This window comes from Taudactylus pleione, unplaced genomic scaffold (assembly GCF_031769625.1).
Source record: "Taudactylus pleione unplaced genomic scaffold, aTauple2 ptg000019l, whole genome shotgun sequence".
Taxonomy (NCBI): Eukaryota; Metazoa; Chordata; class Amphibia; order Anura; family Myobatrachidae; genus Taudactylus; species Taudactylus pleione.
Window position 1 is genome coordinate 6,280,260 of NW_028284421.1, and position 25,678 is coordinate 6,305,937.

Below are 25,678 nucleotides of genomic sequence, written 5' to 3' on the forward strand. Positions count from 1 at the left end.
CATCCAGGACTTCTCGGCGTCTTCTTGCTTCAGCTGGTCTTCTATCCAGCTCCCCGGCCAATGGACCGAGTGGACTGCGCCGCACACTGGCTGTATATAAGCCAGCCGAGGAGGCAGGGCGATGATGTCGCGAGCCGTGATTGGCTCATGGCGGCCATCTTTGAATTTTAAAAAATGGTGCTGAGGTGCCATTTTTGAAAAGGGCATGCTCAGTTCTCATCATTTAAGTCAATGGTGAGAACAGCTCATTGGCTGAGATGCAGAAGGCTCCCCTCTCTCAGCCAATGAAAACTCTGCACCGGGATTTCTGAACTGAAATCCCGGGTAGAGTTGTCATTCGTGTTGTAGTGTTCTCTATGAACACTACTAATGTACGAGGGTCCGCCACGTAGGAGGAGATGAGTATGGAATTTTTATTACAGGTAATCCATAGGATTATCTACTGGAGAAGAGGACAGATTGGCTACAGGGATACTAGGTGAGTATGTGAGATAGTGTGTGCATGTGTGAGTACATGTATGTTTTAATAAAATGTTACTTTTCTACGGTGTGTGTGTTCTGTGGTTTTTTAATATTACTTTTGCTGTGGAACTACAGGTACCAGCAGGCCTGTAATGCCCCGCATGCTGATACTTGTGGTTCTCAAAGTACCAGCATGCAGGGGAGGCTGTAGTTCCACAGCAAAAGCCAATATTTGAACTCTTTACTTGCTCCACACTTTACACAATCAAACCGGCACTCACTGCTCCAGGGGTGCCAGGGATAGCCCCGGGCTATCAGCTGGGCCTGGGGTGCCCTGGATAGGGGGACCCCTTTATTGGGGGGGTCTCCAGCTCCCCAGAGATCCCCAGTCTGGGTGATGCTTCGGCTGGGGGGCCTGGTGAAAGGGCCCCCCTGGCTGTGGCATCACCCCCCCCACTAGAAAGAGTCCGGTGCTGGTTCTGGTAAATACAGGGGGACCGTATGCATTTTTTTCCCCCTGTATTTCCAGAACCAGGGCCTGCTCAAAGCCCAGTGCTGGTTGCGCTGAATACGGGGGACCCTATTTGTCCCCCATATTTTGGCAACCAGTACTGGTTCTTAAAAGCCTGGTGCTGGTTTTGCTTAATACAGAGGACCCCTACATCATTTGTCCCCTGTATTAAGCAAAACAGTACTGGGTCTACAAAGCCCAGGGCTGGTTGTTTTTTGGGGCCACACCATTTTTATTTTTAAAAACAGAAACAGGTGAACTGTATGCTATAAATTGTGACTATGTAATTGTTTCTTGTCATATTTGCTTGTGTACCAGAGTGTATTTGATGACTTCAATAAAAACATTTAAAAAAAAAAAACAGAAACAGGTATCACGGATCTTCCAGATCCGAGCCTGCATCTGTGTGCTGCTACTTCCCCTGTGTCCAGACGCCTGCCCCACCGATGACCGCACTGCCGCCGCTAAGGCCTGCTACCGTCCTCGGCCGCCTCTAACGCCCGCTACCCCCCCGTGCCTTTTCCCTGGGTACAGCTGCAGCTAACACCAGCTTCCTTCCCCCCGAGCCCACCACCGCTAAAGCCCACAATCGACGGCCATCTTTGTACACCGAAGTGAAGCCACAGCGATTACACCTGCTATAGGATCCTACTGAGGCTGCGCAACAAGTCTATTCAATGGCGCATTCTTGAGGTAATAGTTTAAAAACTGTACCTTTCTGATTCATCTGAATCCCAAAAGGCCCTACCCTAGAACTATAGCTACCTAATAAAGCAAACCCCAAGTCTAAATTCGCCCCCTACCCTGAGTTATGCCTTCCCAAAAAACCTCCATAGAGAACAGCAGAAAAGTGGTCCTAATTGAGAATGTCAGAAAAAAGTGACAGTTGGAATTTTAGATTACTCCCAAATCCTAATTTTTTATGTTTATGCCCTGAAATTTGGCATGGAGCACCGACTGACAGTTTTACCTGTCCGTGCAAGATTTCAGCTCAGTACCTCCAATAGCTTTTGAGGTGTAGGCCCTTAAACAACATGCCCCCCCCCGCTTTCGGCATTTTGTATGGGGGAATTGCAGTTTTTAGATGCAGCCTTCATATAAGGGCAGGACTGTGCCCCTGTAATATATCATACACTCACACGTACACAGTATACACTAACACATACATACTAACACATGTATACACAGGGCCTGTGCAACCATTAGGCAACCTTGGGCAGCAGCTTATGGGCGCCGGCCAGTGGAGGGCGCCGGCCAGTGGAGGGCGCCGCTGAGTCTACAAAGAAAAAAATGAATGGCATAATTCATGGCTGAGTGACATATAATGAATTTGTGTAATATTCTATTTGGTATATTATGAATTTGGGACACTGCTGTGTGACATGTTATTTAAGGGCCGTTGCAAGGTTTCTAGGCGCCCTAGGCAAAGCTACACAATACCGCCCCTTCTACCACAATATCCTCCTCCCAGCCCTTCACATATAGTACGAACCCACTTCAGTCCATGACCTGGCCTCCTAGTTGTACACGGCCACAAGTCTGGCTTGTGGCTGCAAAAGAGGCACATGAGCACTATAAAAAATGCAATTTGCAGTCAAAAAAAGCAGCAAATTCCATTTTACATGTGACTTGTGTTTTTTTTATTATTGTTGACAAATACTCCTTTTATACTGCCAGCAATAACCCAGATTTTTGCATGTGAGCGCGCAGCAACCCGGGATATTTTGCTGTGTGAAAGGGCCGGCTTGAAATAAGCCAGGTCGAGTAACCCGGCATTTCAACCCTGGTCACGAGCAGGGTTGAACGCTGATTCAAGCCAGCTCGTGAAGCAGTGTGAATGGGTAACCCAGGTCGATGTGACCTATGTCCCGTTCTCTGCATAGGAAGAGCCGGTACTTGGAGATGAGATCACCTCCAAGCGCCAGTTCGTCTCGTGACGCCAATGGCGTCATCAACCCAGCATTAGTGCCGGGCTGGGCCGCCTGTCTGACAGGGGTCTCAGCCAGGTCACTCACGGGATGAGAGAGTGAACATCTTCCTGGGTGCGACCTGGCAAACTAGTGGAATGTATTCTGTCTCTACACAGGGCAAGTGGTGCATGAAGGGCCATCGGCCCAGCATTACCAACATTTTGTTATGGCTACAAATCACACCCACATAAACACACATATTGGAAAATATCAATCTCTTTCAGGAACTGACATCCTTCATTTTAGTGCGAGACTGACAAAGCAGCACCCTCTAGTGACCGATGCCCTAGGCAGCTGCCTAAAGCTGCCTAATGGTAGTGGCGGCCCTGCATACACACTAACACATATACACCATAACACATATATACACAGAAACAAATACAAAGACAAACATATATACATACCTACTAACACATATATACACTGAAACACATACATACATTCATACATACATACATATATACATACATACATAATACACACTAACACATACATACACATTAACACATACACCATAACACATATATACAAAGAAACACATACATACATACATACATATACATACACATACATACAGACACACACTAAAACAGTACACATACATACTTACACTTAATGCAGCAGCTGCTGCAGGTATAGGTTGCACCAGGGTCCATACACCTTGGTTCATTAGACGCAGCCGCCTAGATGCAATGCCGCAATTTGCTGGAATTTGGAGGTGGGGCTTGCTGTATTGGCTGTATGCGGTCAGTGTAGGGGGGATCGGTGTGTCAGTAGTGGGGGGTTTCTAGGTACTCAGAAAACCCCCCTGCATCTGCTAATGTAAGTGTAAATCCGGCCCCTCTCCCCCCTAGAAAGCTGATGCAGCAGCACTGACTGTGCTGTTGCATTCAGTAGAACAGCTGTCTGTTTGAGCCTCTACCCAGGAACAGGTGCCGCTGGACGAAATGGGGTCCTCCCTATATTCCTTTAGTCAGCACCAGACTGAGGCAGTTGGGGGGTTTACACAAGAGCAGGGAGACACACAGCGTGGGGTCCCCTTGCCGTAATGCAAACTAGTTCCAAATTGGTCAGCCCATCGCTAGCAATTATCTGAAAGTGGGTTCTCTTGCAGCTCTTAGCCAATCAGCCAGGGGCGTTTCTAGAGAGGAGGGGGCCCGTGTGCAGTCTCCGTCACGTGCAGCCTCCTCTAAGTCCGGCAGCGCACTGAGCTGTGCATGGCCAGCGCTGCACTTATAGACTCTGGGCACTAGAGTGTGCCCAGAGTCTATAGCGCATGCACAGGTCACCGGGAAAATGGCCATGGCGGCCATTCTCCCTCTACTGCGCATGCGCAAACGGCGGGAAAATGGCTGCGGTGGCAATTTTCCATTTTTTTCCGTTTTTAAAAGCGCAGACACCGGCGCCGACATGGGACTCCAGAGAGGTAAGTATAATATGGGTGCAGGGTGTGCGGTGCAGGCCCCCCCTGGACCTAGGGACCCATGCGCCCCAAACACCCTGCACCCATTATAAATATGTCCCTGTAAACAGCGGTAGTTGTCATAGTAACAGACTGCTGATTGGCTAAGATGAGCTGAAGTATAGGAAACCTCATGGCTTTCCTCATTCAGCTAGCGTTAAAATGTAGACACAGTATAGCGCTGTTTGTAGACCGGGTAACTTATTTTTTATTTTCAGAATACCAGGATACATACTGGAAAAGAGGACCGACCTGTGCCAGGCAAGTATATGAGTGAATGCGTAATAAAATACTAAACCCTTTGGTGTGTGTCTTGTCTTTTTTTCATATTTTTCCCACAGTTGAGGTACTGGTGCCAGTTCTACAAGAGTCGCAGGGCAGGCATACTAGTACCTGTGGTCCTATTGTGAAAAACAATAATAACCCTCTAATTACTACATTACCCCTGCATCCACCACCACCAGGGATGCAGGGAGAGCCCTAGGCTTACATCCCAGGGCTGATGGTGCTCAGGAGAGTGGACCACAATCATTTTTTTTGGGGGGGGGGGGGGGGACTCCACTTTCCGAGGATTGGCAGCCCTTGACTGACCAGTTTGGGGCTGGTTTACATTACGGCAAGGGGACCCCACGGTGAGTGTCTCCCTGCTGTAGTGTAAGCCCCCAGGCTGGCTCAGCCCAGTGCTGATTAAAGGAAAATAGGAGGAACTCCACGTCGGTTTTTCACCCAATTTCCTCTACCAGCCGGAGCTCAGTGGTCTGGGGATGGTTTTGCTTTAACGCTTTTATTACAATACATTGCAATCTGTGCAGCACTTCTGTTAAACATGCTGCTGACAGGCAGGTCTATTGTGTTCAGTCCAAATAAGACTGAACACACACCCTTGCAAATACGGTTCCATACATCATCAGAAAACTCAAAATCAGTCAAAAAGGATTCTTAGTAAATTTGAGTAATTTTGTTTGAAATAAACTCATTCATGTCCAAAGATGTTTAATACTCGCCCATACATGATTCTTAGTAAATTTACCCCTAAAAATTAACTTTGAAACATTTTACTAGTGCAATTTACCACATAGATGTAAGAGCTCTGGGAACAGAAATACCTGGTATTGCCACCTGCGGGTGAGAAATATGCAATATATAACAGCAGTGGCGCAGGGTTGTCTTAACAGTAGTGTGGGCCCTGGGCAAAGAAATGCACTGGGGCCCCTACCCACCCATTCATGGGAAAAAAATGTAAATGGTCAATAAAATTAAAGCCTCTTGCATGCCCATCAGACCTCCCACACATGCAGAGAGACTCTGACTGATCTGAAGCTGGTGGATGAAGTGAAACTGGGACTGAGGTGAGTACTCGTCACTGGGGAGAGATGGGGTGGGGGAGTAGATCAGAATACAGTGCTCCGGTGGCCGGCTTATGAAAACATAACAAATTTACCAACTGGCCGCAGCCGCAGGGGGGCGGGTTGGTGGGCCCCTACAAGCTTCGGGCCCTTGGTCAACTGCCCAACAAGCCCAATGGAAGAGATGGCCCTGCAGTGGCGTAAGTTCATCCTAGATGCCCCGAGGCAAGTTAGATAGACGAAGGCGGCAGCTGATGGTCTGACACGGAGCTCTCCACTAGTGTATGATGGCTTCTCAGGTGCCGGGAAGGGGTGTCATGTTTGGGGGCCATGACAGTACACTCTGGGTACATATTTACAGTGTGGTGAATATGTTGTGGACAATGGAGGAGGTGCCCCTTCAGAGCTGGAGCCCGGTGGCAGGCGCTTCCATTGTCTCCCATAGTTCTGCCCCTGTATAACTGTATAATTGTATAGCAGACAATGGTTCCAAGGATATGAACTTATTTTCTGTTCTACAAATCGTAAAGGATTAATGACTCATCACTTAACAGCAAATTACTGAGAAACTGCTGATCTGATTTAGTGTGAAGTCAGGATTTAATATCACTATGGCATTTGAAGCCCATGTTTGATATGATTAAGTGCTGGACAGCCAGGTTCCTGGAGCATGTTTTGCATCTACAATTCAGACAGCAGAGATTATCATTATCCACAAAGCTATTTACAGACTCATCAAAATACTAACAATCTCTATATATCTCACATATTACATTAGGTTAACCGGAGCCAAACTGAACCAGCAACAAAATGATACATTTGGGATAACCCATAATGCAAGAAGAAGCATTCAAAGGCAAATTGAGCTGCAATAAGCTGTTCTAAATGCATCACAATTACTATAGTGCTTTGTTTTATGTTAAGACAAAATTAAATGTAGTCATATGGGAACAATGAAACCTGTTGTCGCTTTTATATTTATTTTTCTTATCAATTATATTACGTTAATTATGCAGCCACTTACACAGCCTATCTCAAAGACTCAAAACATGAGCCATTGGCGAATGGTTATGGGCTCTTCTTGAGCTAGCACCGTAAAATGTGGTCTGTTTATATCAAATATTTAATGAGGCACTAATGAGCTCCCTGGATAGCTGAAACAAATATCACATCAGAATCTGCAGGCAGCTTAGAGTTTACACACTGCAGTACGTGGACTTTTAATGTTTTCGGATGTCAAATATTTAATGTACATGAAAGTAATTGGAGATGAAAACTTGAGGTGTGTTTTATGGTTGTCTCTAAGTGAGCTTAAGTTAGGCAATCTCATTAAAAATGGGAAATAGTTTTTATAAAGCAATGGCAAATGAAATAATATTCATGTTGTGACGGGTAAAATAGTTCTGCAGAACTCTACACTTTTCTAGATCAAATTCTTCAACTATATTACATCAGCAAAGAGCAAATTTAAAAATGTTCAATAACAATAACATAAATAATCATATTAAATTGAAAATGAAGCAAACGCTGAAAAAATAACTTCATGCTTGATAAAGAATTTCAAACAATAACAAGTTTCATTATTGCTTTAATAACATGAAATTTCACACTTGACAGCAAATGTAGTTTTTGTTGCTGTAGGTGTTTTTGTTTTCTTATTTTGCATAGAAGGTAGTTATCCTTTACTTTATTGTTTTTGTTAAATTTACTAAGCATTTCCATGATATGTTATTTAGATACTAAAGAAGTATGAAAATATTAATGGTGTAGGAAAGAAATATTCCTTCATTCAATGTCTACAATCCTCTTTCATCAAATACTGCTTTTATACCTAAATTCCAGGCCTGACTCGGAGGTTGGAACAGGATTCCAAACCAGATCAGACCCGGAATTTAGCCAGCGCAAACCCAGGATATTCCCGAGTTGGCGCTGTTCACACCGGACCTGGGTCTGCTGTGACCCGGCTCTTCCGGCATGTAAGTGGATGCTTGGAGATGACGTCATCTCCAAGCGCCACTGAAGCCGGCCAATTGGCTGGCATGCGGTGTGCTCCAGATCACCGTGACCCAGATAGCGCGGTTTACACTGCAGGGATTCACGGGTCATTCCTGTGTCAAACCCTGCAAGTTACCTTGGTTGGATTGATGGGTCACTCGACCTGCGAATCCAACCCTGTCCCCTTTTACACCAAGGAGCTACCCAGGTTAACCCTGCAATAACCCGGGTTTTAGCTCTGGTGTAAAAGGGGTATTAGTAACCTAGGGCCATTTTCACAAGACTTCTTTTTGGCTAATGTGATCATAACCAGCTAAGAATCACCTCCTCACTTTGCATAGCCTTTCTGTCGTCCATCTCTGATCCCCATATTTCAAAGCCTCTCATCCCTAATTAAACCTTCTGGCAGTGATCCATCTAACACTATGCTATGTGCATAATGTGATGGAAAGGTTGAATGGGAACATAGGGCCTGATATTGAGTTGGACACCGCTCTGGCTGTGGATGGAGATTGCACATGCGTCACAAAAAGCAACTGCAGATCATGAATATAGTATGCACCTTACGGAGGATACGAGAGCAGCCGGTGAGCTCCGTGCATGGCTGGATCTCTATGTCAGTGACGTGGCTATCTTGTGAACGCATGGAAAAGATCTATCTTGTGGGAGTGTTGTGTGCCTGTACTCAGATGTCTGTGTTCGGCAGATCTTTTAAACATATTATGGGGCTGGTGTAAGTGCCTGTACTAGTATTGATAGTTGTAGATGTTGATGTAATAACAGTGGGAGAAGTGACCAACAGGGATGGACTGGGGCCAAGATAAGGCCCGGCATTCTATGTGCGCACTCGCATGGGAAAAGGGGGCATGGACACACATCACTGCGGTAGGCTGCATCTAAACATGCCGGCTGAGCAGAAGCAGTGCTGTTCCGCCAGGCCTTCAGGCAAGCTGACCCGCCCAAAAGGCCATCGGCCCTTCTGGCATTTGCTACAAGTGTCAGATGCACATCTGGTCCTGATGACCATACTCACAAATCCATATGACTTATAATTAAGTAGTAAATCTGGCTGCCTCAGCTGTCTGCCCTTGCGGCTACTTTTCACCCACCTCAGATTCAGGCCCATAATGGGGAATAATACTAATATTGTTGTGCATCCATATACAGTTCACACATGTTCTTTTAAAATAAATCCCAGCTATGGTTGGTTATGGATGAAAGAAGCTACAGCACTCACAGTACTTACACTGTAACTCATGTCATATAGTAGGTGATATTAATCCAGCACCAAAGTATTTAGGACACTGAATCAAGAAATTGTACTAATGTCCTCACATTAACAAATCCATAATGTTTACGGATTAGGACATTCTGAGTAAAATCAGGAATATGACAATTGTGTCATTATCATGTTAAATTCAACATTATCCAATTTCTGTTGCTAGCCACACATATATGATATATAATGGATACTGTAAAAAAGTAATAGAGGATAAACAATTGTATTATGTATAATTTAGTGTTGTTCTTTACCTCTGACAATGTTGTACATGCTTCCTGCAGGTGTTTATAATTCACAATGGCTGCCTTCAATGTTTCAAGCTCTTCAAAATCCACCAAATGCCGAAATGCTGATCAGGATAAAATAAAGTCATTGTGTAAAGATGGGAGCGACTTATTAAATAAAGAGGACATAAATGGAGCCCTAAAAACATTCAAAAAAGCCTTTATTCTTTCCTGCAAGCTGTCGGATGAAAGAATTCAGAAATCATGTCTATTCAACCTAGGTGCGGCATATATTTGTGTTGGCAAACCCCAAAAAGCCTTAAAGTGTCTTGTTAAATCTAGAACCACAGGCACGGAAGACAGAGATGGCGATTTATACTTTAACATAGCAGCTGCTTATGATGAAATGCAAGAATATGGTAAAGCTTTGAAGTTTTATGAAAGAGCAATCAATGAATACAGTTATAATGAAATTAACAGTATTGCAGACGCCCTAATCAAGCTGGGGTACTGTTTTGTCACAGTTGGCGATCTTTCTTCTGCTGCGCATTCATTTAGACTTGCAGGTCACTCATACCTAAAGAGCCAGAAACTGGAAGATGCTGCTATGGCCATGAGAGAGGCCGCTAAATACATGATAAGCACTGAAGCATTCTCCAAAACTGAAGTGCTCCAAACATTAAACTCATGTGCTGAATCACTCAAAGGTGTATCCGACAAACAGCTGTTGGGTAAGTGATAGAAAATAAAGATTGTATGTTTTGATCAGTAGCCACAATTTTTTTTACACTAATAACTATATTTTTTGTTGGTATTTTTGTTCTGGTGTGGCATAGTTAAGTTATTAAATAAAAAAGAAAGTGCGAGTAGCCCAGTCTCTGACCCAGCAAGAGGTGTAGTTATAGTACAGTAGGTGGACATACAATGATTACAACTGCACAAACCTCATTATTCACCTGTACTTGATAGTTTATTTATAACATTACCAAATTTATTGATTACGTAAGAAAGTAATAAAAACAAATATCATTATATGCTGTACACACAAGTTGTCCACTAAATAAATTCGTCTTGATGGGATGGTCCTACCAATAGGAACAACAGCATTGGTTTACTTTTAAGTAGAGATGTGCACCAGGCCATTTTTGCCGGTTTTGGTTCTATTTCGTCATCCGGTTTTGGTTTTGCCAAAACGCAGTAACTGGTTTTGGTTTTCGATTTTTTCCAAGAATTTACAAAAAAAGCTAAAATAATATAATTTGGGCATTTTTTTTTGTTCCTAAAGTATTATTAAGCTCAATAACATTAATTTCCAGTAATTTCCACTCAATTTTGACCACCTCACAGCTCACAATATTGTTCACCAATATAAGCCAAAGGCTGGATAAACTAAAAAACAGAGCAGCGGCACAAATACACAGCAGTTATTTCTGTTTACAAATGTTTTACAAATTAGTAATGTGATCAATCAGCCTATTTGTTGAGCAGTTCCCCACAATCTCCCCAACCATAAAAATAGCGTTCCGTACCTGTGGGTTGGATACAGTGCCGGATATTGTGTGAGTTGGATACAGTGCGGGTCGGATACATCATGGGTCAGATACAATACGGGTTGCATACAGTCCTGGTCACATACAGTGCAGGATACAGTGTGGGCTGGATACAGTGTTGGCTGGATACAGTGTGGGCTGGATATAGTGTGGGTTGTATATAGTGTGGGTCGGATACAGTGTGGGTCGGCGATACAGTGCAGGTTGAATACACCAATGGTGCACTTACTGTGACAGAGGGTGCCGGCATTGTCCTCAGTGTGGAGGTGCCTGTGGTGTCGGCCATGTGCAGGAGTGCTGGCGGTATTGGCAGTTCAGAGGTGGTGGCAGTGTCCTCAGTGCATGTCCTCAGTGCGGGGGTGGCTGAAGTGCGGGAGTGCCAGTAGTATTGGCAGTGTAGGAGTGCCGGCAGTGTTCTGAGTGCAGAAGTGCCAGTGATGTTGGCAGAGCAGGGGTGCCATGGGGTCCTCAGTGCAGAGGTGCTGGCGGTGCTGGCTGTGCAGGAGTGCCGGCAGTGTTCTCAGTGCGGGGGTGCCAGCAGTGTCGGCAGTGCAGGAATGTGTGCAGTGCCCCTGTTGCAGTGTCCACAGTGGTAATGCCTCTTATGTAGTGCCCCCAGTAGTGGTAGTACCCCTTAGTTCAGTGCCCCCTAGTAGTAGTGTCCCTAATAGTAATGCCCCCAGTAGTGAAGCCGCTTACAAAAAAAAATACACTACTTACCTTAAACCACAGTCCCGCGTCTGCTGCTCTTCTGTCTGAACTATGGGAGAGATGTCATTACTTCTCTCCCATAGGGCACTGCACACACTGCGGGAGCCAGAAGCCGGAGCTCAGGAGTGAGCTCCAGCCTCCGGCTGGCGGTGCGGTGCAGGCAGGGAGCCAGGCACCCGATGGTAACAAAATCTCAGCGGGTGCCCAGCAAATGGAGCCTGTTGGCTGGCAGCGGGGAACAGCTCCCCCTGGTTGGTGGGCCACCCGACAGAGCTCCGCGGGTCACCCGTGGCCCACGGGTTGAAGACCCCTGGTATAATCTCCCCAATGAATCAGTATTACACCTTTATGTTTCATATGCATATGTGTGGACAATCATACCATGTTTGGTAGATATAGGGGAAGATGCATCAAACCTTCGAAGGCCTGATTAAGGGTTCTGGGCACCCTAGTATAACACACTTGTAGTTCCCTTTTTAATGTTGCTAAACACTAAACACAGAGCATAGTGCATACTGTATGCTCAGGAAATTGCCATTTATACTGCGCTTATGCAGGTAACAATGCTTATTCAACTGGCATGTATGAGCTTGGCACCTAATCATCTACTGATGTTTGTAAAGGAGACTTTGACTTTTGCAGAATGCGAGGAAGACTAAATATAATCACATGCAGCTGTTTTCAGGCTACCCAGATGGCGCTGTAGCACAATATACATGAAGTAAAGGTTTTAGATGAAAATTACATGGTCATATCACCACAGCCATCTAGTAGTCACTCTAAATGCTTTAATCTCAACACTGCCTCGGGACAGCTGGATTACTAACAAGCTCGTTAAATGAGACACTGGTCCCAAGTCCTGGTGGCCTAGGCTGCAGCTTGATCAGCCTAATGGTTGATCAGGCATTAATACTAGGGGTGAGCGGGTTCGGATTTCTGAAATCCGAACCCCCCCGAGCCCCCCCGATCCGAGTCCGATCCGAGTCAGGCTCGACTTTTCCCGCCTGACTCGGATCTGAAATCGAGGCAAAACGTCATCATCCCGCCTTCCGAGTCTCGCGGGTTTTGGATCCTATATAAGGTACCCGCGTCGGCGCCATTTTCTCACTCGGCTGTGGACAGTGAAGAGGGAGGGTGGGAGTTAGGGCTGTGTAGTGTAGTGTAGTGTAGTGCTGCTGTTGTCCACTACTTCAAAGTCCATAGGGGCTGGCTGTGTTGTGCTGTGCTGCTGTTGTTAATAGGGGCTGTGTCCACTACTTCAAAGTCCATAGGGGCTGGCTGGACTGTGTTGTGCAGTCAGTTCTCCATAGGGGCTGTGTCCACTCCAAAGTCCTGTGCAGTGTCCCAGTCCTAAAGGAGTGCTGTAGTGTTGTCCAGGGGGTGCTCTGTCCATCAGGGGTGCTCCCCCCAAGTGCTAAAAAAATAATATATTTTCTGTGTTTGTGAATTGTGTGCGCAGTAGCCGCACGTGCATCAACAAAGTAGTGCCAAGCGTGCGCCTGTGTCATAAGTAAAGGGACGGCTGGCTTGACCGTTAAAGGGTGCTGTAACCCCCGAAAGTACACTCCAGTCCAAACCCAAAAAAAATTATTTTCTGTGTTTGTGAATTGTGTGCGCAGTAGCCGCACGTGCATCAACAAAGTAGTGCCAAGCGTGCGCCTGTGTCATAAGTAAAGGGCCGGCTGGCTTGACCGTTAAGGGTGCTGTAACCCCCGAAAGTACACTCCAGTCCAAACCAAAAAAAAAATTATTTTCTGTGTTTGTGAATTGTGTGCGCAGTAGCCGCACATGCATCAACAAAGTAGTGCCAAGCGTGCGCCTGTGTCATAAGTAAAGGGCCGGCTGGCTTGACCGTTAAGGGTGCTGTAACCCCCGAAAGTACACTCCAGTCCAAACCAAAAAAAAAATTATTTTCTGTGTTTGTGAATTGTGTGCGCAGTAGCCGCACGTGCATCAACAAAGTAGTGCCAAGCGTGCGCCTGTGTCATAAGTAAAGGGCCGGCTGGCTTGACCGTTAAGGGTGCTGTAACCCCCGAAAGTACACTCCAGTCCAAACCAAAAAAAAAATTATTTTCTGTGTTTGTGAATTGTGTGCGCAGTAGCCGCACGTGCATCAACAAAGTAGTGCCAAGCGTGCGCCTGTGTCATAAGTAAAGGGCCGGCTGGCTTGACCGTTAAAGGGTGCTGTAACCCCCAAAGTACACTCCAGTCCAAACCAAAAAAAAAATTATTTTCTGTGTTTGTGAATTGTGTGCGCAGTAGCCGCACGTGCATCAACAAAGTAGTGCCAAACGTGCGCCTGTGTCATAAGTAAAGGGCCGGCTGGCTTGACCGTTAAGGGTGCTGTAACCCCCGAAAGTACGCTCCAGTCCAAACCAAAAAAAAAATTATTTTCTGTGTTTGTGAATTGTGTGCGCAGTAGCCGCACGTGCATCAACAAAGTAGTGCCAAGCGTGCGCCTGTGTCATAAGTAAAGGGCCGGCTGGCTTGACCGTTAAGGGTGCTGTAACCCCCGAAAGTACACTCCAGTCCAAACCAAAAAAAAAATTATTTTCTGTGTTTGTGAATTGTGTGCGCAGTAGCCGCACGTGCATCAACAAAGTAGTGCCAAGCGTGCGCCTGTGTCATAAGTAAAGGGCCGGCTGGCTTGACCGTTAAGGGTGCTGTAACCCCCGAAAGTACACTCCAGTCCAAACCTAAAAAAAAATTATTTTCTGTGTTTGTGAATTGTGTGCGCAGTAGCCGCACGTGCATCAACAAAGTAGTGCCAAGCGTGCGCCTGTGTCATAAGTAAAGGGCCGGCTGGCTTGACCGTTAAAGGGTGCTGTAACCCCCGAAAGTACACTCCAGTCCAAACCAAAAAATAATTATTTTCTGTGTTTGTGAATTGTGGCCCTCATTCAGAGCCGCACGTTAACAACAGTACGCTCGTTCCGAGCGATGTTTGCACATCTGCGCATGCGTACGCTTTTTAGTACGCATGCGCGAACCAGTCAGTGCGGCCGAAAATCCTTTGTACGCTATATAGCGAGTGCCTGCTATTTTGAGTGACAGAATGAGGCGTATGTGGGTGGTAACAGGGGAAGGTGCTTGAAAATGGGGAGTGGAGATCCGAACGCAGGCGTGCTTAAAGGTCAAAACGGGCGTTTTATGGGTGTGTATATTTAAAACAGCAGCGTCATTGACCACGTCACTGGGTTATTTTATAGCCCGAACTGCACGCAAATTTGTGGTAGCAAACACCAACCACAAGAATAGCGAGCAATTCATACGCTGGTCGATGTACTCGATTAATCTAATAAATAGCGGACATGACGTAGGATGCGTGCGGCCAGGGGGCGTTTTTAACAAATAAACGAGCGTATGTTTTGCTCGCTCGTTCAGACTTAGAGGTGTGAACAGACTGCAATGTGCGTACGGATCATTTGAATAGCCACCCCTTGTTTTTAAACGAACGACCGCAAATAGCGTACGGCTCTGAATGAGGGCCTGTGTGCGCAGTAGCCGCACGTGCATCAACAAAGTAGTGCCAAGCTTGCGCCTGTGTCATAAGTAAAGGGCCGGCTGGCTTGACCGTTAAGGGTGCTGTAACCCCCGAAAGTACACTCCAGTCCAAACATAAAAAAAAATTATTTTCTTTGTTTGTGAATTGTGTGCGCAGTAGCCGCACGTGCATCAACAAAGTAGTGCCAAGCGTGCGCCTGTGTCATAAGTAAAGGGCCGGCTGGCTTGACCGTTAAGGGTGCTGTAACCCCCGAAAGTACACTCCAGTCCAAACCAAAAAAAAAAATATTTTCTGTGTTTGTGAATTGTGTGCACTGTGGCTGCACGTGCATCAACAAAGGAGCAGCGGCAAGCGTGCGCCTGTGTCCCATAAGTAAAGAGCTTGCTGGCTCATTTCTTAAAGGGTGGTGTAACCCACAAAGTGCACTACTCTCCAGCAAAAATAAAATAATATTTTCTGTGTTTGTGTGCGCTTTAGCCGCACGTATATATATCAATATAACATAAATGGAGGACCAAACTTTCTCCGATAAAAATAAAATAGGGAAAGATCAAGAACCTCTTCCTCCTAGTGCTGTTGCTGCTGCTGGGAGTTGTTCATCATCCCAGAGAGGAAGTAGGAACATCACTACTTTTACTAAACAATTGACCCTCCAACAGTCCCTAGCGATGAGGATGAAGTACGACAGCAGTCATCCTGAAGCAAAACGTATAACTGAGGCCTTGACTGCTATGTTGGTGTTAGACGTGCGTCCGGTATCCGACATTAGTGCAGTGGGATTTAGACAATTGATGGAGGTAGTGTGTCCTCGGTTCCAAATCCCGTCTAGATTCCACCTGCATCCTCAAAGCAGCAGCGACAAGCGTGCGTCTGTCTGTTAAAGGGTGGTGACACCCTCAAAGTGTGCTACACAAACAATTAAAATATTGTTCTTTTTTTTTCTGTCTTTGTGAATTGTGTGGGCTGTAGCCGCACCTGCATCCTTAAAGCAGCAGCGACAAGCGTGCGTCTGTCTGTTAAAGGGTGGTGACACCCTCAAAGTGTGCTACACAAACAATTAAAATATTGTTCTTTTTTCTGTCTTTGTGAATTGTGTGGGCTGTAGCCGCACCTGCATCCTTAAAGCAGCAGCGACAAGCGTGCGTCTGTCTGTTAAAGGGTGGTGACACCCTCAAAGTGTGCTACACAAACAATTAAAATATTGTTCTTTTTTCTGTCTTTGTGAATTGTGTGGGCTGTAGCCGCACCTGCATCCTTAAAGCAGCAGCGACAAGCGTGCGTCTGTCTGTTAAAGGGTGGTGACACCCTCAAAGTGTGCTACACAAACAATTAAAATATTGTTCTTTTTTTTTTGGTCTTTGTGAAATGTGTGGGCTGTAGCCGCACCTGCATCCTTAAAGCAGCAGCGACAAGCGTGCGTCTGTCTGTTAAAGGGTGGTGACACCCTCAAAGTGTTCTACACAAACAATTAAAATATTGTTCTTTTTTTTTCGGTCTTTGTGAAATGTGTGGGCTGTAGCCGCACCTACATCCTTAAAGCAGCAGCGACAAGCGTGCGTCTGTCTGTTAAAGGGTGGTGACACCCTCAAAGTGTGCTACACAAACAATAAAAATATTCTTCTTCTTTTTTCTGTCTATGTGAATTGTGTGGGCTGTAGCCGCACCTGCATCCTTAAAGCAGCAGCGACAAGCGTGCGTCTGTCTGTTAAAGGGTGGTGACACCCTCAAAGTGTTCTACACAAACAATTAAAATATTGTTCTTTTTTTTTCGGTCTTTGTGAAATGTGTGGGCTGTAGCCGCACCTGCATCCTTAAAGCAGCAGCGACAAGCGTGCGTCTGTCTGTTAAAGGGTGGTGTAACTCTCAAAGTGTTCCAAAAAATAAAAGACTATTTTTTTAATGTGTTTGTGACTTGTGTGCGATGTAGCCACACTTGCATCCTCAAAGCAGCAGCGACAAGCGTGCGTCTGTCTGTTAAAGGGTGGTTACACCCTCAAAGTGTGCTACAGAAACAATTAAAATATTGTTCTTTTTTTTACTGTCTATGTGAATTGTGTGGGCTGTAGCCGCACCTGCATCCTTAAAGCAGCAGCGACAAGCGTGCGTCTGTCTGTTAAAGGGTGGTGACACCTCAAAGTGTTCTACACAAACATTTAAAAAATTGTTCTTTTTTTTTCGGTCTTTGTGAAATGTGTGGGCTGTAGCCGCACCTGCATCCTTAAAGCAGCAGCGACAAGCGTGCGTCTGTCTGTTAAAGGGTGGTGTAACTCTCAAAGTGTTCCAAAAAATAAAAAACTATTTTTTTAATGTGTTTGTGACTTGTGTGCGATGTAGCCACACTTGCATCCTCAAAGCAGCAGCGACAAGCGTGCGTCTGTCTGTTAAAGGGTGGTGACACCCTCAAAGTGTGCTACAGAAACAATTAAAATATTGTTCTTTTTTTTCTGTCTATGTGAATTGTGTGGGCTGTAGCCGCACCTGCATCCTTAAAGCAGCAGCGACAAGCGTGCGTCTGTCTGTTAAAGGGTGGTGACACCTCAAAGTGTTCTACACAAACAATTAAAATATTGTTCTTTTTTTTTCGGTCTTTGTGAAATGTGTGGGCTGTAGCCGCACCTGCATCCTTAAAGCAGCAGCGACAAGCGTGCGTCTGTCTGTTAAAGGGTGGTGACACCTCAAAGTGTTCTACACAAACAATTAAAATATTCTTCTTCTTTTTTCTGTCTTTGTGAATTGTGTGGGCTGTAGCCGCACTTGCATCCTCAAAGCAGCAGCGACAAGCGTGCGTCTGTCTGTTAAAGGGTGGTGTAACCCTCAAAGTGTGCTCCACAAACAATAAAAATATTCTTTTTTTTTTCTGTCTTTGTGAATTGTGTGGGCTGTAGCCGCACTTGAATCCTCAAAGCAGCAGCGACAAGCGTGCGTCTGTCTGTTAAAGGATTACATCGGTGACAGCATCCAAGTAGGCATGTCAGACAGTCCGTACCTGTACTGGCAGGAAAAAGAAGCAATTTGGAGGTCCCTGTACAAACTGGCTCTATTTTACCTGAGTTGCCCCCCCTCCAGTGTGTACTCCGAAAGAGTGTTTAGTGCAGCCGGGAACCTTGTCAGCGAAAGGCGTAGGAGGTTGCTTCCACAAAATGTGGAGAAGATGATGTTCATAAAATGAATTATCAACTCTTCCAGGGAGACCAGCCTCCAGAACGTACAGAGGGACCTGTGGTTCCAGCAGGGACGAATTAATACTCTGTGAGGATGAGGATGTACACACTGAAGAGGGTGAGGAATCGGTGGATGAGGAGGATGAGGATGACATCTTGCCTCCGTAGAGCCAGTTTGTGCAGGGACACATTAATTGCCAGCTTGTTTTGTGGGGGCCCAAACGAACCAATCATTTCAGCCACAGTTGTGTGGCAGACCCTGGCGCTGAAATGATTGATTTGTTAAAGTGTGCATGTCCTGTTTATACAACATAAGGGTGGGTGGGAGGGCCCAAGGACAATTCCATCTTGCACTTCTTTTTTTTCTTTGCATTATGTACAGTTTGGGGCCTAGTTTTTCTAACTGCCATCCTGTCTGCCACTGCAGTGTCACTCCTAGATGGGTCACGTGTTTGTGCCGCCCACTCGTGTCGCTTAGCATAGTCATCCAGCTACCTCGGTGCAACCTTTTGGACATGAAAACACTATTGTGAGGTGTGAGGTGTTCAGAATAGACTGGAAATGAGTGGAAATTAAGGTTATTGAGGTTAATAATAGCATAGGAGCAGAGAAACCAACAAATTCTGTGATTTTAGCTGTTTTTATGCTTTTTAAAAAAAAAATACAGATCCAAAACACAAAACCCAGAACCCAAAACACGGAAGGGTGGTTTTGGCAAAACCAATCCAGATCCAAAACACGAAGAAAGATCCAGATCCAAAACCAAAACACAAAACACGAAAAGTGGCCGGTGCACACCCCTAATTAATACTAGGGGTGTGCACCGGCCACTTTTCGTGTTTTGTGTTTTGGTTTTGGATCTGGATCTTTCTTCGTGTTTTGGATCTGGATTGGTTTTGCCAAAACCACCCTTCCGTGTTTTGGGTTCTGGGTTTTGTGTTTTGGATCTGTATTTTTTTTTTAAAAAGCATAAAAACAGCTAAAATCACAGAATTTGTTGGTTTCTCTGCTCCTATGCTATTATTAACCTCAATAACCTTAATTTCCACTCATTTCCAGTCTATTCTGAACACCTCACACCTCACAATAGTGTTTTCATGTCCAAAAGGTTGCACCGAGGAAGCTGGATGACTATGCTAAGCGACACGAGTGGGCGGCACAAACACGTGACCCATCTAGGAGTGACACTGCAGTGGCAGACAGGATGGCAGTTAGAAAAACTAGGCCCCAAACTGTACATAATGCAAAGAAAAAAAAGAAGTGCAAGATGGAATTGTCCTTGGGCCCTCCCACCCACCCTTATGTTGTATAAACAGGACATGCACACTTTAACAAATCAATCATTTCAGCGCCAGGGTCTGCCACACAACTGTGGCTGAAATGATTGGTTCGTTTGGGCCCCCACAAAACAAGCTGGCAATTAATGTGTCCCTGCACAAACTGGCTCTACGGAGGCAAGATGTCATCCTCATCCTCCTCATCCACCGATTCCTCACCCTCTTCAGTGTGTACATCCTCATCCTCACAAAGTATTAACTCGTCCCCACTTGAATCCACCACCACAGGTCCCTCTGTACCTTCTGGAGGCTGGTCTCCCTGGAAGAGCTGATAATTCATTTTGATGAACATCATCTTCTCCATATTCTGTGGAAGCAACCTCCTACGCCTTTCGCTGACAAGGTTCCCGGCTGCACTAAACACTCTTTCGGAGTACACACTGGAGGGGGGGCAACTCAGGTAAAATAGAGCCAGCTTGTACAGGGGCCTCCAAATTGCCTCTTTTTCCTGCCAGTACAGGTATGGACTGTCTGACATGCCTACTTGGATGCTGTCACCGATGTAATCCTCCACCATTCTGTCAATGGTGACAGTATCATATGCAGTGACAGTAGACATGTCAGAAATTGTTGCCAGGTCCTTCAGTCCGGACCAGATGTCCAAACTTGGTCCTGCCTGCCCTGCATCACCGCCAGCGGGTTGCTTAGGATACCTAAGTTTTTTCCTGGCAGCCCCAGTTGCGGGAGAAAATGAAGAAGGAGCCGTTGACGTGTCACGTTCCGCTTCAGCTGACAGTGTGTTCACCAGCAGGTCTTTGCACCTCTGCAGGCTTGTGTCGGCCGGAAAGAGAGACACCACATAGGCTTTAAACCTAGGATCAAGCACGGTGGCCAAAATGTAGTGGTCTGATTTCAACAGATTGACCACCCTGGAATCCTGGCAAAGCGAATGAAGGGCTTCATCCACAAGTCCCACATGCCGAGTGGAATCGCTCCGTCTTAGCTCCTCCTTCACTTTCTCCAGCTGCTTCTGCAAAAGCCTGATGAGGGGAATGACCTGACTCAAGCTGGCTGTGTCTGAACTGACTTCACGTGTGGCAAGTTCGAAGGGCTGGAGAACCTTGCACAACACAGAAATCATTCTCCACTGCGCTTGAGTCAGGTGCATACCCCCTCCTTTGCCTATGTCATAGGTGGATGTATAGGCTTGTATGGCCTTTTGCTGCTCCTCCATCCTCTGAAGCATATAGAGGGTTGAGTTCCACCGCGTCACAACCTCTTGCTTCAGGTGATGGCGGGGCAGGTTCAAGAGTGTTTGCTGGCGCTCCAGTCTTCGGCACGCAGTCGCTGAATGGCGAAAGTGGCCAGAAATTTTTCGGGCCACCCAAAGCGTCTCCTGCACGCCCCTGTCGCTTTTCAGAAAATTCTGCACCACCAAGTTTATTGTGTGAGCAAAACATGGGACGTGCTGGAATTTGCCCAGATGTAATGCCCGCACAATATTGGTGGCGTTGTCAGATATCACAAATCCCCAGGAGAGTCTAAGTGGGGTAAGCCACTGGGCGATGATTTCCCTCAGTTTCTCTAAGAGGTTGTCGGCGGTGTGCCTCTTACTGAAACCGGTGATACACAGCGTAGCCTGCCTTGTAACGAGCTGGCGTTTCTGAGATGCTGCTACTGGTGACGCTGCTGCTGTTGCTGCGTAAGGTGATACATCTACCCAGTGGGCTGTCACAGTCATATAGTCCTTAGTCTGCCCTGTTCCACTTGTCCACATGTCCGTGGTTAAGTGGACATTGTGTACAACGGCATTTTTCAGGACACTGAGGACACTTTTTCTGACGTTTCTGTACAGTCTCGGTATCGCCTGCCTAGTGAAGTGGAATCTAGACGGGATTTGGAACCGGGGACACACTACCTCCATCAATTGTCTAAATCCCACTGCACTAATGGCGGATACCGGACGCACGTCTAACACCAACATAGCAGTCAAGGCCTCAGTTATACGTTTTGCTTCAGGATGACTGCTGTCGTACTTCATCCTCCTCGCTAAGGACTGTTGGAGGGTCAATTGTTTAGTAAAAGTAGTGGTGTTCCTACTTCCTCTCTGGGATGATGAACGACTCCCAGCAGCAGCAACAGCAGCAGCGGCAGCAGTAGGCGTAGCAATGCAGGATCCTCCAGAGGAATCCCGGATAGGAGAGTCAGTCATGCCAGTGACATGGCCTGCAGGACTACTTCCGATCCTGACTAAGGAGGAAATTGACGAGGAGGGAGTTGACGGTGTGGTTTGCAGGCGCTTGGATACAACAGGACAACGGGATTTAGGTGTCCCTGGACTGCTTACGGTCTTAGCCAAAGTTTCTGAACTTGACAGTAACTTTTTATGAACGCGCTGCAGGTGCCGTATAAGGGAGGATGTTCCTAGGTGGTTGACGTCCCTACCCCTACTTATTTCACCTTTACATATGGTACATATGGCAAGACAGTTGTTGTCCGGATTTGGATAGAAATATTGCCAGACCAAAGAGGTGGAATGTTTGGTCTTCTGCCCAGGCATGACCGTGATGGGCTTTTTCATCCCACGGACAACAACTGTCTCCCCCGGAGCCTGATTTAAACAAACCACATCACCATCAGAATCCTCCTCGCCAACTTCCTCCTCAGCGCCAGCTACACCAGTATCCTCATCCTGTTGTACTTCAACAGTGACATCTTCAATTTGCATATCAGCAAGTGGACTGTGGGTGCTCCTTTCAGCACTTGCAGGGGGCGTGCAAATGGTGGAAAGAGCCACCTCTTCCCGTCCAGTGCTGGGAAGGTCAGGCATCGCAACCACCACCACACTTGGACTCTCCTTGGGGATTTGTGATATCTTCTTAGAAAGCACAGTTCTTCGCTGTGCTTTTGCCAGCTTAATTCTTTTGATTTTTTTAGTGGGAGGAGGGCTTCCATCGTCATGTGAAGCTGAACCACTAGTCATGAACATACTAGGGATCGACCTTAGCCATTCCTTGCCACTCCGTGTCGTAAATGGCATATTGGCAAGTTTACGTTTCTCTTCAGCTGATTTAAATGTCTTTTTCAAGGTCATTTTCCTGAACTTTGCCATTTGGGATTGTATGTGCCCTCTACTATGACATTGGGCATCGGCCTTGGCAGACGACGTTGATGGCATGTTATCGTCTATGTCATGACTAGTGGCAGCAGCTTCAGCACTAGGAGGAAGTGGTTCTTGATCTTTCTCTATTTTATTTTTATCGGAGAAAGTTTGGTCCTCCATTTATGTTATATCGATTTGATATATACGTGCGGCTAAACACAGAAAATAATTTTTTTTTTGGTTTGGACTGGAGTGTACTTTCGGGGGTTACAGCACCCTTAATGGTCAAGCCAGCCGGCCCTTTACTTATGACACAGGCGCACGCTTGGCACTACTTTGTTGATGCACGTGCGGCTACTGCGCACACAATTCACAAACACAGAAAATAATTTTTTTTTTGGTTTGGACTGGAGTGTACTTTCGGGGGTTACAGCACCCTTAACGGTCAAGCCAGCCAGCCCTTTACTTATGACACAGGCGCACGCTTGGCACTACTTTGTTGATGCACGTGCGGCTACTGCGCACACAATTCACAAACACAGAAAATAATTTTTTTTTGGTTTGGACTGGAGTGTACTTTCGGGGGTTACAGCACCCTTTAACGGTCAAGCCAGCCGGCCCTTTACTTATGACACAGGCGCACGCTTGGCACTACTTTGTTGATGCACGTGCGGCTACTGCGCACACAATTCACAAACACAGAAAATAATTTTTTTTTTGGTTTGGACTGGAGTGTACTTTCGGGGGTTACAGCACCCTTTAACGGTCAAGCCAGCCGGCCCTTTACTTATGACACAGGCGCACGCTTGGCACTACTTTGTTGAAGCACGTGCGGCTACTGCGCACACAATTCACAAACACAGAAAATAATTTTTTTTTTGGTTTGGACTGGAGTGTACTTTCGGGGGTTACAGCACCCTTTAACGGTCAAGCCAGCCGGCCCTTTACTTATGACACAGGCGCACGCTTGGCACTACTTTGTTGATGCACGTGCGGCTACTGCGCACACAATTCACAAACACAGAAAATAATTTTTTTTTTGGTTTGGACTGGAGTGTACTCTCGGGGGTTACAGCACCCTTAACGGTCAAGCCAGCCGGCCCTTTACTTATGACACAGGCGCACGCTTGGCACTACTTTGTTGATGCACGTGCGGCTACTGCGCACACAATTCACAAACACAGAAAATAATTTTTTTTTGGTTTGGACTGGAGTGTACTTTCGGGGGTTACAGCACCCTTTAACGGTCAAGCCAGCCGGCCCTTTACTTATGACACAGGCGCACCCTTGGCACTACTTTGTTGATGCACGTGCGGCTACTGCGCACACAATTCACAAACACAGAAAATAATTTTTTTTTTGGTTTGGACTGGAGTTTACTCTCGGGGGTTACAGCACCCATAACGGTCAAGCCAGCCGGCCCTTTACTTATGACACAGGCGCACGCTTGGCACTACTTTGTTGATGCACGTGCGGCTACTGCGCACACAATTCACAAACACAGAAAATAATTTTTTTTTTGGTTTGGACTGGAGTGTACTTTCGGGGGTTACAGCACCCTTTAACGGTCAAGCCAGCCGGCCCTTTACTTATGACACAGGCGCACGCTTGGCACTACTTTGTTGAAGCACGTGCGGCTACTGCGCACACAATTCACAAACACAGAAAATAATTTTTTTTTTGGTTTGGACTGGAGTGTACTTTCGGGGGTTACAGCACCCTTTAACGGTCAAGCCAGCCGGCCCTTTACTTATGACACAGGCGCACGCTTGGCACTACTTTGTTGATGCACGTGCGGCTACTGCGCACACAATTCACAAACACAGAAAATAATTTTTTTTTTGGTTTGGACTGGAGTGTACTCTCGGGGGTTACAGCACCCTTAACGGTCAAGCCAGCCGGCCCTTTACTTATGACACAGGCGCACGCTTGGCACTACTTTGTTGATGCACGTGCGGCTACTGCGCACACAATTCACAGACACAGAAAATAATTTTTTTTTGGTTTGGACTGGAGTGTACTTTCGGGGGTTACAGCACCCTTTAACGGTCAAGCCAGCCGGCCCTTTACTTATGACACAGGCGCACGCTTGGCACTACTTTGTTGATGCACGTGCGGCTACTGCGCACACAATTCACAAACACAGAAAATAATTTTTTTCTTGGTTTGGACTGGAGTGTACTTTCGGGGGTTACAGCACCCTTAATGGTCAAGCCAGCCGGCCCTTTACTTATGACACAGGCGCCCGCTTGGCACTACTTTGTTGATGCACGTGCGGCTACTGCGCACACAATTCACAAACACAGAAAATAATTTTTTTGGGGTTTGGACTGGAGTGTACTTTCGGGGGTTACAGCACCCTTTAACGGTCAAGCCAGCCGGCCCTTTACTTATGACACAGGCGCAAGCTTGGCACTACTTTGTTGATGCACGTGCGGCTACTGCGCACACAATTCACAAACACAGAAAATATTTTTTTTTTTGGTTTGGACTGGAGTGTACTCTCGGGGGTTACAGCACCCTTAATGGTCAAGCCAGCCGGCCCTTTACTTATGACACAGGCGCACGCTTGGCACTACTTTGTTGATGCACGTGCGGCTACTGCGCACATAATTCACAAACACAGAAAATAATTTTTTTTTGGTTTGGACTGGAGTGTACTTTCGGGGGTTACAGCACCCTTTAACGGTCAAGCCAGCCGGCCCTTTACTTATGACACAGGCGCACGCTTGGCACTACTTTGTTGATGCACGTGCGGCTACTGCGCACACAATTCACAAACACAGAAAATAATTTTTTTTTTGGTTTGGACTGGAGTGTACTTTCGGGGGTTACAGCACCCTTAACGGTCAAGCCAGCCGGCCCTTTACTTATGACACAGGCGCACGCTTGGCACTACTTTGTTGATGCACGTGCGGCTACTGCGCACACAATTCACAAACACAGAAAATAATTTTTTTTTTGGTTTGGACTGGAGTGTACTTTCGGGGGTTACAGCACCCTTTAACGGACAAGCCAGCCGGCCTTTTACTTATGGGACACAGGCGCACGCTTGGCACTACTTTGTTGATGCACGTGCGGCTACTGCGCACACAATTCACAAACACAGAAAATAATTT

The 25,678-nt window shown here is 46.3% G+C and overlaps 1 protein-coding gene across 1 annotated transcript in view; it reads left to right on the forward strand.

Moving 5' to 3' along the window:
* Positions 1-9,325: 9,325 nt before the first annotated feature.
* Positions 9,326-25,678, forward strand: part of LOC148540302 (uncharacterized) — a 181,211-nt gene continuing 164,858 nt past the window's right edge. Inside the window, exon 1 of the mRNA XM_088443136.1 lies at positions 9,326-9,983. Within this exon, the coding sequence (XP_088299262.1) occupies positions 9,326-9,983 (658 nt within the window). The remainder of the gene's footprint in view (positions 9,984-25,678) is intronic.